The sequence below is a fragment of the Amblyomma maculatum genome, chromosome 10 (assembly GCF_055883805.1).
Source record: "Amblyomma maculatum isolate TAMU_Amacu chromosome 10, ASM5588380v1, whole genome shotgun sequence".
In the NCBI taxonomy this organism is placed as follows: Eukaryota; Metazoa; Arthropoda; class Arachnida; order Ixodida; family Ixodidae; genus Amblyomma; species Amblyomma maculatum.
This window is the reverse complement of record NC_139353.1, coordinates 20,428,042-20,440,546: the sequence shown is the minus strand read 5'-3', so window position 1 is coordinate 20,440,546 and position 12,505 is coordinate 20,428,042. Positions and strand designations below refer to the sequence as shown.

At 47.8% G+C, this 12,505-nt stretch overlaps 1 protein-coding gene across 3 annotated transcripts in view; it reads left to right on the top strand.

The window, feature by feature from the left end:
- Snap25 (Synaptosomal-associated protein 25kDa) overlaps positions 1–12,505 on the top strand; it is a 113,701-nt gene that overhangs the window by 82,029 nt on the left and 19,167 nt on the right. For all 3 annotated transcript variants that reach the window (XM_084582140.1, XM_084582139.1, XM_084582141.1), the window contains 2 exons: positions 1,429–1,557; positions 11,293–11,437. In XM_084582140.1, coding sequence (XP_084438266.1) covers positions 1,429–1,557; positions 11,293–11,437 — 274 coding nt within the window. The remainder of the gene's footprint in view (positions 1–1,428; positions 1,558–11,292; positions 11,438–12,505) is intronic.

The window sequence follows — 12,505 nt, the reverse complement described above, 5'->3', positions numbered from 1 at the left end:
GTTTCTTGCCGTACCTTGCTACTTTCCGGCTGATCTCGGCCTTACCGGCAGCTTTTCCGCATCTTAAGTCTTTATGCGGGAAAGCAACCTTGCGGGCGTTAGTGGTGAGAGTTTGCTCTAAGGAGGTTACATAAAACATTATATAACCTTCTTGGTTTGCTCACGTTGGGCGCAATATAGGCCCGCATCGGTAGAGTCGATAAGCGTTTTACTGTTTTCTTGTTAGTGTTCCTGAATGCTTTGATGTGCATATTGTCTTTTCCCACTGAAAGCTGGATGCACATTTCAGTTGTAACTTGTTACCTTTACAACTTTCCAGTTGTAAAGGTAACAACGTTAAATGAACTAAATGCGACTATTTGCGCCTCTTCGGCCTGACACCTATGTCATGACTTTCGGCGTTTGCGAATAAAATAAAATAAAAAAGAAAGGTCGGATGTGTTCATCTAATATACTATACAACAGCCGTCTGTTTGTCTGTTTACGAGGGGGGGGGGCGGCTTTAAATTTCCCTAATTGTAGTAAACAATGTATTACTGTATGAAGTATGTTTGTAGTGCTTCATCAAACTAAAAGTAGCGCTTATGTCTCCGCTTTGGGCATGCGTAGGCTGCACATTGTCACCAACGTGAGCAAACAGGGCGGTTCTTCAGCGTGTGTCAATTCAATTTGCATTGAGCAAGCTTTATCAAACCTACAAGTGAAAATCGTGGTAATCTTTCTTCGTATGCACGCTTGAGGAGGGGAGCTTGCAGTGAGAGCATGCTGTGGTTATTCGCTTAATTTGCTGAAACGATGGTAGCTGCATAGCATGTGTGCTTCACGCGGTCTCAAAATGTAGTCCACAGTGATTCGGCTGCAGAGGTGAGTCTATTGTTCAGGTAGGCAGAGCGATTATAGCGCTAAGCAGTCAACTCAGGAGGCACCTGCGTAGAAATTGAAACGGGAGAAAATTGGCTTGCATTTTATCGCGTTTACGTCGAGAGCATCAATTCATGTTATTGTTTTCTATCCTTGCATATTCGGGCCGCAGGGGAAAAACAATTCTTTTCCCACATCTCAGTGGTGCCTTAGGGAACGAAAATCCCTTCGCGAGTTGCCAACGCGAAGCACGTTAGGGAGCTCGGCTTATCTCGAAAAATGTCATGCTTTCTTTTTATTATTATTATTTTTTGTTAGTTCCTATTCTGTATTCTTCAGTTGCGACATGAAAAGTTGGGGCAGCGGTTTTGGTATAGCTTATACGCTTTCGTCGAGTCTGGCATTTCTTGGGCCCGCGTAAGGTGGTGGGAGCAGTCATGTTCCGGAGACGTCTCGCAAAAGCTTTTCACGGCTCTTTTCGCGGGAAGTACGGTTCCGAAGCCTATTCCCGTTGGTGTGGATTGATGATGATGACCGCGCCTGGGTGCTGCTCTGCGAACTTAACAGGGGCAAAGAATTCAAGGAGGATGCCAGCACGTGGAAGGCTAACGAGGACGGCAAGGTGGTGAATAGTCAGCCTGCCAGGGTCATGGACGACCGCAACGGAGCCGGCCCAACCAGCGGATACATCGCCAAGTGAGTGGCTCTTCTCTGTTGGCTAACTGTGCGCGCTAGTCCTCCTTGCCTGCGCCGCTTACGGTACCTATCTACCAGAGTTACCGAGTCAAGCGACTCTCCTGTCTACCGGATTCAGTTTATAAGCTTTCAAAGCATCGCGATTCACCTCTCCACGTGACGCACGTGAAAGCTTCTTGGCTGCTTCTGAGCAAAGTTTCTGGTGCTACAGTCGCATCAGTCGTTCGCTGTGTAGCTGGCACAGGTGGCATCGCTAATGACGTTTAATGGGCACTGAGCATAAGCAGGAGTCCGTAATTTTTGGCATTTTGTTGGAGAAACAGCTGGCGAATGTACGCCGGTCCTACAAATGAAGTGCAGGAAGCGAATCGCTCTAGGGGAAGTTCCTGCGAATTATCTTGCTTGCATTCGTGGCAACGATCGCCGCGCGGTAGCCATATTTCTTCCCAGCTGTGCAATGTGGGGATTGAAACTCGGTACTTAAAAACCTAGCCAGTGACAGTGACTTTGTGTCTAGTTCCCGTCGTGCCTCCTTCGCCCCCACCCCCCCCGCCCCTCTCTCTCTTCTCAAGGTGAAGGACGCGAAGGCTTCGATCTCGATCTTTACTCGGTCTTTACTGTAGTAAACCGTAGCTTTTGCTGATTCATAACTACAGCGCAAACGACAGGACAGAGAGGAAGGAGGGACACCACACAGCGCTGTGTGGTGTCCCTCCTTCCTCTCTGTCCTGTCGTTTGCGCTGTAGTTATGGATCATCAAAAACACCAACTCGCCCAACAAATGCTTTTGTCGTAGCGTTTGCGCTGTTTGTTATTTTATTTATTTATTTACCCTCAAGGCCTATTGGCGCTACAGAGGGTGTGCATGCATGGGATCATTCAATAGAATATGAAAACAGAACCAACAAATGGTGCACTTGCGAAAAGAAACAAAATTGCGCATCTTTCAAAAGTGAGACAAAGAAATCTAAATACAGTGTCAAGGAAGAAAAGAAGTGGTTGTTTAAATGAATTCTCCAAGCTGAAAAAATGGAATGCAAGAGCTCTGGTCAGTTACTCCCCTTCCGTAATGAGGAAGCCCACCCCCATAGCCATAATGAGTTTAATCCGCAAAGCAAGGACACATCTTGCTGCTGCGCATAATCTTGCCGCAGCGTTCCTTGCTGCGATGCAGTATAACATAAATCGTTACAAATATAGGCAGATAGTAACATCAACCTTTAGAACGTGGAACATCGTTTGTAACGTCGTAAATCGCCGCTTGGTGTTTAACTCTACGCTAATGAGGTATGTAAGTTCTGCGTGGAATAACAGCTTGACTTTTCGTGGGTTGCAATCTTCGTCTCTCCGAGTTCCGCCTCCGATTCGGTTCCGTGACTGCTGCGCGCGAGGGTCTTTGCGGCGCTTCTCCTCGCGACCCAATACCGCCTCACAAACGCTGTTCCGCAACGTCGAATTAAATTGTCATCTCGTTCCTCTCCTTGGACCTCGCTGGTATGACGCCGTCATCTGCCATCGTACGACGCCGTCATCTGCCATCGTACCGCGCGCTGTTCTAGTTCTGACAGCTCTCTCTTATCTTCTCCGTGTTCGTAAACAGGCCAGCGGCTTCAGCCTGGTGCATCTTCTCTAGCTCAGAAGAAACCTAACAACTTCGAGTAGGCTCAAGGAGGCAGCGAGCGATAGGAATGCTCTCCTTATCCTCGCCCTCTTTTATGCTCATCTTCGATCGCAGCCGTCGGCGGCCCGCTTTGGACGCAAACTGTTTTCGCCGCTGTTGTCTCCTCTTTCTGAGATACCGGAGTTGGCGATGGCCGCGTGGGAGTTCGGAGATAGAAGGGGAAATGTGGGGAATTTAAGGGAGATAGTAGGGAAGGGACGGGGAGAATGTGGGTGGAGAGAGGGAGGCCCCGGGGAGTCCGGAAGTCGGCCTGTTTTGAAAGGCAGTGCTTGCGGCGCGATCGGAAATCGTTAGTGTGGCGACACTTCATTCTGCCGTTAACCCCCTTCCCCTCACCCCCTTTCGGCGTCCCGATTACGGAGTGGCGTCTGTCTCTGCCATCGAAGCTTCCGCGTTTTGCTAGGCGTCTTTTTAGGCGACAACGACTGCTGCCGCTTGGCGGTGTAGAGCTAGATTTTCTGGTCTTCTTCCTCAAGCCCGTCGATTCTGCTGTATTTTTGACCTGTCTGTGAAGTTTGTCTAGCCTGCCCTCTGATACTTTATGCAGTGAAATTGAAAAGCAAGGGAAAGATCTTGCGCTTGCTTAAGGCACTGACTGTTCTGCATGAAGTTCGAGCGAGGTCAGTGTGCTGAAAATGCAGCCTTGATTGCGACGCTCTTTCACTGGCTGGTTGTCCGGTTTGGGAGCTACGCCGTGAAGTGGGAGCTACGCCGTTGCGGAGCTGCCAACTCGGGTCGCTCCTTTCATATGGGAGGGTGATATCAAAATCAGCCTGCCAGAACCGTTTGCATTCTCGTTACCCCTACAACACGCAGGCACGTCCATACGGCTTGGTTGAAGCGTGATTTTATATGTGAGCTGGTAGCATAAGCTCTCGCGTCATATCCTTAAAGGATGAGCTTAAGTGTCTCCAATAATGTAGGACCTTACACTGATAGGGCGTGATAGGGGAATAATGTGACAGGCAAAAAAAGTTTACGCCGTTGCTTTCGCAATTCAACTAGGTTTAGCCAGAGTTAAACCAGAACTTTTTGTTGTTGTTGTTGTTGTTGTTGTTGTTTTTTTTATTGTTCTGGAAGATTATTTATTACTTCGTAGCCGGAAAGTTTAACTCATGGCTTAACAGTCAATCACCAAGCTACCATTACGCGGTGGTTCAAAGGGTCGAATAAGATAAGATGTACTGCTGGAAATTTAGGCGGCTCCGTGTTCCCGGCGACTTCCTGCTGCATCTATTCGTATGCAAACTAGGGGTGCTTTCGTACAGCTTTCCTGAAAGGAGGCATTTGAATAAAACTATTTAGGAAGCGTACAAAAAAAAAAATCAAAAGAGGAATTCAAAACTCGCAATGCTTATTCTGGCTTGCTTTTATAGTGGATAGTTGGATACTTTGCGCACTAATATTCAGAGCCAAACGGACAACCGCTGAGGCAAATTCGGGAATTTCTCACACGCTTTTACCCTGTTCTTATTTGGAGCCCCCAAGCTTCGAGGACAATAGTACGGCTAGAAATATGGCTAGATATATGCTTAGACGTCCGGCTAAAAGCATTGAGGCAAGAGGTGCGAAGTTAGAGCTGCAACAGACAGAACGATCGAAGTCGCTCTGGGTTAGAGAGAAATACAGTGTTGTGGATGTCTGATGAGAATAAAGAAGACATTACTGCAGTGGGTCGTACGTCCTGACTACAACTAGTGCCTCGTGTTTGAATGAACCGACAAAGGGTCTCCAAACTGGGCCCTTCCAAGCAATGGCGTCGACCTGATGCCATGACATGCCTGTCAGCGAGCTTGCAAATGCGTGCGTCCACTTTCTATACTCAGATACAACTTAAGTATGCAGTAACCGCCATACAAGATTCCTCCGCGAGAGAAATTAGTCCTCTGTTAAGGCTTTTCTGGTTGCGTAAATAAAAAGCTAACCATCAGACCGAATTAAAACCTCATGAGTTTCGATACCTCTGGCTCGTTTTCTATAGTCAAATATTAAAAACTGGTCCTGTTTACTGTTCAGCAGAGTAATACCGGCGGTGCGGACCACTACCCGTAGTTAGCAACTACTGTTTATTTTTTTACGTTGTGTATGCCATAGCAGTTATGGCAGGCGCCAAAGCGGTAGGCATCTGTGGCTTCTCGAAACAGTAGGTTGGCGCCATTGATAGGATGGTCTGCGTTGTTGGCTATTTACCAGTACGTAATACTTTTTTTTTAGCTGTAACCGCATGCAGGATGTCAAGAGTACCGTGAGTACCGTACCGTATACAGTACCACGAGTAAGACGGAGCGACGAGCTCGTGAAATTCTTTTGAATGACGTTGCGACTGCCTTTAGAGAAATAATTAGAGCTAATTCGCAAATACTCCCGCAACGATTATGCTGTGGGTATGTGGCTTTTTAGAGTACGTTTTTTTTTTTCTTCTTAGCTAGCATTAATTCTGCCGACTGTGAACGTCTTGCTAAGCTTACAACGGGGCGAACTGACGTAAACGGTGGTAGGTCGTCAGGTCAGGTAACTTCTTGCGACGTCCACGTAGTTGAAAGAGTTCGCGTCATGTTTTAGAATGCGTATTTGGAGTACGAATGTTTCACCTCACCCCAAGGGAACCGATCAAGACGGTTCACTCTATGCCTTTATATTTAGGCTGGTGATCTTTGGATTCTTGGTAGTCGCGTCTTTCGCGCCACTCCTGAATATCTCCTGGAACCGTGTTGTTGGTATCTGGCTCCGCCGTCGTTCAGCTTCGTGTTTACGACTCTCGGTCGATGATGCCTCGGTCGCGTCGTTGTTTTAGAGACCTATGTTTAGGCCAGCACGTAGGAGACACCGAGCACTCAACGGTCGAGGCGAGCATCGGTTCCCTTCCCATGGCCTTTTGATTTGAACGCCTGCTTGCATCAGGGTATGCCATCACACGATATCAAATGCTCAGCAAACGTAGAGGCATTCAAGCTAGTTCGTTCGTGGCGCCATCTGTGGGAGCCGGCGGCGTCATAAAGAAGGAAGACGCGGAGGAAATTGCGGAGCACGCAGTGATTCACTAAAAAGACTATTTCTCAAGTGCAAACGACAAAAGATGACGTTATGGATAGGAACGCGCCAAACGGGGCTGGAGCGTTTTTATCAAGCTGTAGATTCATCGTGAGTGGTGTCACAGTACAAACAAAGGCGCCTGCAACCAACGGACATTCAAGTGAAATTTTCATGGAAATACAGCGTTTGCAGCCAAAGAGCAGCATGTGCGCACTCTGTTTTGTCCTTATCATCAAAGCGCTTTATTTCTAAGGTGAATAAACAAAATTTGAGCCAGGTTTCGAAGCCTTGACTCAAGTCTGCGACGTGCACCGGACCAGCGGTTTCACCGCTGGTCCGGTGCACGTCGCAACTACCCCGTACATCCACCCTGATCAAGTGAAATTTGCACTTTATGAGTCACTGTGCTGCGACCATATCTAGACGAGCGATATCTTGCGCAGACGCAAGTACATGTAGGCCCATTTGACGTTGTGCGTCACGTTTCCTAGAAAAAGCGAAAGCTTGTTTGCATTTCTTTCTTTTTTCTCTCTCTGCGGTCTAGTGCGTCCTCACATCACGGTGCCGCTTCTGCCCTCTCTCTGTTAGCGCCGCCATTCCAGGGCTGGGTTTCAACTAAATCAGCTCGTCATTCTGGTCAAAGTTATAAACGGTCAAAGTTATACAAACTTTCACGCTGGGTTTCCGTTTATCGGACACACGGTGAGAGACCAAAAGGGCGCAATAACTGTCTTTCAAACTCGGTACAACAGGAAACAAACGTGCAGTACCTATGCCCTGGCGGCGGTGACGGCGTAATCGAGAATGCGGGGTACTTCCGTTTTATTGCGAAAGCAATACTATGCCAGGTCTAACCGCTCGTCTCTGCGTGCCGTGTCCGTGTCTTTATTATTGCAATAGCAATACTACGCCAGGTCTAACCGCTCATCGCGCTGTGCCGTGTCCGTGGACCCCGAGCTGGCGCTGCGGAAGAGGAAGAAGAAGAGGAGGAACGCTCGGTCACCCGCAGCTAATGCTTTCGCTCTATATTCGGTTCAACAGCGTTAAACCCTTCGAATGTTTTTTTTTTTTTCCTCTTTTTTTTTTTTTTTTTTTTTTTTCCTGTTCACGCTTTTGTGGTGTTTAAGAACTTGAAACGTCGTTTCCTCCACGCTCACTACGTGCCGTCTAAACGGGGACTAAAATAGGCGTAACGCTAAGCGTAGCGTCACGCCTTGAATCATACTGCAAGCAGCTAACGGGTTCGTTTTCTATGCACACCGCGTAGGGCAATCGAACGGGGGCCTGTTCCTAAATTCGAACCGCGCGCGTGTCACCGCTGTCACCGCAGCACAGCATAATAGTCACGCCACGTATATAAGCATGAGCGTGCGCGCTCCTATTTGAGGGGGTTTGTGAACTGTCAAAGCCATTTTCCGCCCAATCTCCTTGCTACATTAATGGATCGGTGCATTGTCCGTCTATATACCTGCGTCGTCGTGAAGCTGAAAGCTACCTGCCTGCCTACCATTGATCCTCCGGTAGCGGGACTGTTTACGGCTTTCCTGTTTTCCGCGGCGACTTCGATCGCCTGGCCGGGCCCGCTCTGAAGCAACGGTCAACCGTTGCAACGATTTCCGTAATTGCACCCACGGTCTCCGCCACGGCGGTAGGGGAGGGGGTTGCTGGCTAGCGGAAGGGGGGGAGTATTTTAAGTTCCTTCGGCGCGGAACGTCGATTTATGCATAGGCCGTCGGCTGTTGCGGATATCCGTTCTGCTGAGCAATTTGAAAAGGAACTGGCGATGCGTTCCAGGTGGAACGGGTGTTCACTGCGTCAGGTTCTTCCGATGAGGAAACGCGGTAACGAACGAGGTGGCCGCCACCTATGCTCCGCCCACAGCTGTGCCGGATATGCGTTTCACTTCTCCGCTTTTCACTTCTCCGCCAAGTCGTACCCGCCTTTCCGGTCGCACGCGCTGAAATTAGCGAGCCAAGATTTCCGCTGCTAGATCAGTCGATCGCAGGAACGAATTGCCGCAAAATGCGAGCCTAAACGCAAATGGAGGAATATTGTGACGAAGAAGAATTAAAGAATTGGACTGAGAGTCGACGACGCTGAAGTGTGCGCAGTTAACTGGGTGGTACTGTATTTCCCGCGGTGCTAGATGAGGTGGACTGGGTTAACTGGCCATATCAGGGCCCTCCGTAACAATATTGATCCGTTATCGCATTCTTTTGCAAGCAGATTTGTTTTCCTCTCTTTCTTTTTTTTTTTTTTTTTTTTTGCATGATCACCTGTATACTTCGTAGAGTTGCCTCTTTTGTAATCATAACTCCGTTACTCCTAGTGATTTCATTTTAAGGAGAGCGTCATGTGCCAACGATTATTCAGTGAATCGACATTTATTTCCTAATTTGTTAGCAGTATTTCCGTTTTCTGCTTTAATTACAGAACAGTATCACCTTTTAAATATGAGTACGGGGGAAAAAAAATGTCTACAGAAAAAAGGTGTCACGTGAAAAACTCTCAAAAGAATGAAATCTCTAAAATATCACGATCTTCACGAAAACCTGCGCATCTGTGGACTTTGTTTGCTTTGAGAAAAGATGTAGACATGAACCATGGTCAAGGAGCGCACGTGATGCCACAAAGAAACGCGTCAAAAATCCCTTCCGTCGGTTAACTCGTTGAAGCGCAGGGCGGCCCAGAGAAGCCACTTGTCCTCCGCCACTTCCTTTCCATCGCCATCATTTCTCTCGGTGCTCGTCCCGCGTCATTTGTTTGCTTTGTTTTTAATTACTTCCATGCCGATTGAGGGAGCAGCGTGTCCTGTTCTTGCGTCTTAGTCTTGTTATCGTAGTTGTATTCTTTCTTTAATGAACCAACATCAACTTGTCAAGCTTGATTTCTTACGCACTGCATGCAGTCTAGTAGCTTCAGGGATTAAAGTCGGGGGGGTCTTGGGGGGGTCTAAGACCCCCCAGTAACATTTAAGAGGGGTCCGAGATCCCCTGACCAGGAATGCGTGAATACAAAGCAGGCAACCATTTTTCGTTCTTGTCAGTGGCGTAATCGTGTAATCGAAAGATTTCTTCTCTACTGTTTCGACAGTTTCGCAGTGAGTATTAATAAGAACCAGTAGCACATTTTCGAAAACCAGAGGTGGAGAAAAATAATGATTTCTCCCCTTTGTATAAAACGATTTGCAAAAGAGGCAACCAGCCGCTTTCTCTCTTTCCATCTTTATTTCCCTTTCCACTAGTGCTACAATCACTACAGGCCCCCCTCCGATGGAGCCAGACTTTAAGCACTAAGTAACTGGCCACGGGGAAACTCAGGCTACGCTTTGGTAGTACAGTGGAAAACTAGAGCTTCTTCCAAGCACGAGGCGCCAATGGATTTCCGTGCTTTTGGGCGGCTTTGGCCCACCGTGCTTCCCAGCCTTCTCTTCCAAGCTTCTACATGATTTTTGTTGTTGTTGTTCCGTGTCCTCCATCAAGAGTGGACGCGCCCCATCGCAGGGCTATCAGCGGAAAGCGCTTGCCTCCAAGCAACCATGATGTTAGCTCTGTTTACTCACCTTTAGGTACCGGCGACATGTGTTGTATGAAAATAGACTTTGTATTTATCGCACAGCTTCTGGAATTGGGCCTTTCAGTACACTTGTTCCATCTCCGACGTCGTCGAGCGCTAGTAAGAGGAGGGCGTCCGGCATTCCTAAGTACACGATTCTTGATCTTGCCTGTAAAGCTACTCCAAACCGAGCTCTCGATATTCTTCCAGCTGTTTTGGAAGACAGTAACGACAAATGACCATGGCAGCATATCCAAGGACTGCCTTGACAGCATTCATAGTTACCCCTTCAATGTCGCGCGCATAATAAGATTTATAAGCCACGCAGTTCTAAACGGAAATCAGTACCCGAAAACAGTTCAGATAATCCTTAAAAAATGACTAAAAAGTGACCCTAATGGAAGCTTAAAAAATGATCCTGCACATTATAAAGCGCAAATCAATATCCTTCACTAGACCGTACGCTTCGTTGCATTTTGCTTACAGGAGGTTTGATGGCACCCATTTGGGGACATTGTTTCTTTTTTTTTTTTTTTTTAGGCAAAAGCCTTTCTAGGCTCTTGGTGAATATCACACGTTTGTGAGATATGTCCGCCAGATGTGTTCACGAGATGTCAGCGAGACGTCGCAATAGGTTTTAACGTGAACGTAATTTCCCTGTTAGGGACGGCGCAATAGGTCCTGACGACGAGGTCAAAGAAAAGAAAGTAAAGAAATTGTAACGAGTATACAAGCAAGCGGGATAGAGAAAGAAGAGAAGAGGTAGACAGAAGAGGAAGAAGAGGAGTAAAGGCTTTCGCCATTAAGCTTTAAGTGAAGCTAAGTGCAATCCTGTAATTGTTTTTTTTTTTTTTCTAAATCGCAAATGGGGACTATCTTTTCATGAAACGTTCCTTTTTTCTTTTTTTTTCCGCGGGACACTTTTTTGGTACGATTCTTCCGAAGGCTTTATTTTTGTGTCTGTTTTATCACACGCTTGGCGGGGAACGAGAAGCTTCACCCGCTACTGGCACTAAGGTTGGAAATGAAGTAGTTTTGAACCTTTTTAAGTTAGCTACAATGGTCAAATTGGAAAGAGCTACAAGTTTAGGCAGCGCCGTTCATCTGGAAGGGTGAGATGAGCATAGCACTCGCTGCGACCCTTGCACCCGTCCCCTCCCCCCCCCCCCCCCCCCCCCTACCTCCCTCTCATGGGCCTCATGGCCAGGAAAAATCACGAACATGTATTTGGCAGGTGGTATTGGTCGGTTGGAGGATACCTAAAAGAAAATTGCCTCGGCATAATAAATGATTGCCAAACGAAGATTAATGCTTGTCATTTCTTTACGCAGGCGATAACATATTTATACAGCACGCTGTTAAAAACTAACATTCACGCCCATACATGACGCGCGAACCTTTTTAATCGTGTGTGATTTTTTTTTTTTTCTGTCCCTTCTATCTTCTTTTCCCTCCCTCTTCTCCAGGATTACAAATGATGATCGTGAGACGGAGATGGAGGACAACATGGTCCAAGTGTCCACCATGATCGGGAACCTGCGCAATATGGCTATCGACATGGGCAGCGAGATTGAGTCGCAAAATCGGCAGATCGACAGGATCAACCAGAAGGTACGCTTTCCTCCCTCGACTCATCCTCACCCCTCTCGCTGCCACTCGCGCCCCCCGCCACGGCCTCAGGTGGCTGGCGAGACTTTGGCGAAGAAAAACAGACAACAAAAACCATCGGCGCGAGCGCAGCGCAAACGCACGCTCGCCCACGCAAAGGATCGTCCTACACTTCACGTCACTGGTACTCGTGCCCTACTGCGCACATTGCGAGCTCCGTCTCGGCATTACCGAATTTGCGCGAATTTAAGCCGACCCTTTTCAGGATGACGATGGCTTGCCAAGATAGATGATCAGTGATAGGTAATTTATTCACTAATATACGCAGCCAGGCCGACTTTTCATCAAAATCTTTGTTTAGGAATATTATCCAATTTGAAATCAGAAAGGAATAATCGTATGAAATAGTGTAATAAACTTTAAAGTGCAGGCCGCGCGATCTATCAACGCCTGCGATAGGCTGCTAACCTGTGCTCATGGCTTCACCTTTAGCCGCCCTGCCATGCTGCCGCAATGCATTTCGGCTTCAAATACATTCGTCTATTCTCAAGATTTTAGTAGCCCTTTTCTTTTTTTATCGACCTTCTGTCCCATGCTGCGCTTCGTCTAACATCATCCGTACTCTGCTTGTGGCATAACTGTGATTCGGCTAAGCAACTTTTACGAGAGAACTTCGGGTGAGTGCTTTGCGAGCGGTAGTCGCCGAGACGGAGCGCGTGTCTGTCGCTCAAGCACACGCGCCCACCGGCGCATGTCACGCTCATTCACTCCACACCGCGTCTTCTCACGAGCACTTGCTGTGTTGGTACAGCACACGTATAGGTCCTCAGACTTCCCCCAGAGGAGAAATGGGCTCTGCTGTCGCATCCTTAACCGGCAGGGGCAAGGTTGCCGAGCAGTGCAAGCTTCGTATTTGGTTTGGTTATAGGGCTCGGCGCTCGCGTGGACTCGGTGTGAACGCTGCGACTTTCCTCTGGGCATACATTTAAGAAATTCTTTAGTAACATTAGTGCGAGTCCATCGCCAAACGTGCACTAGCATTAAGGGCAGAAAAGTCGGCGGAAAGCGCAC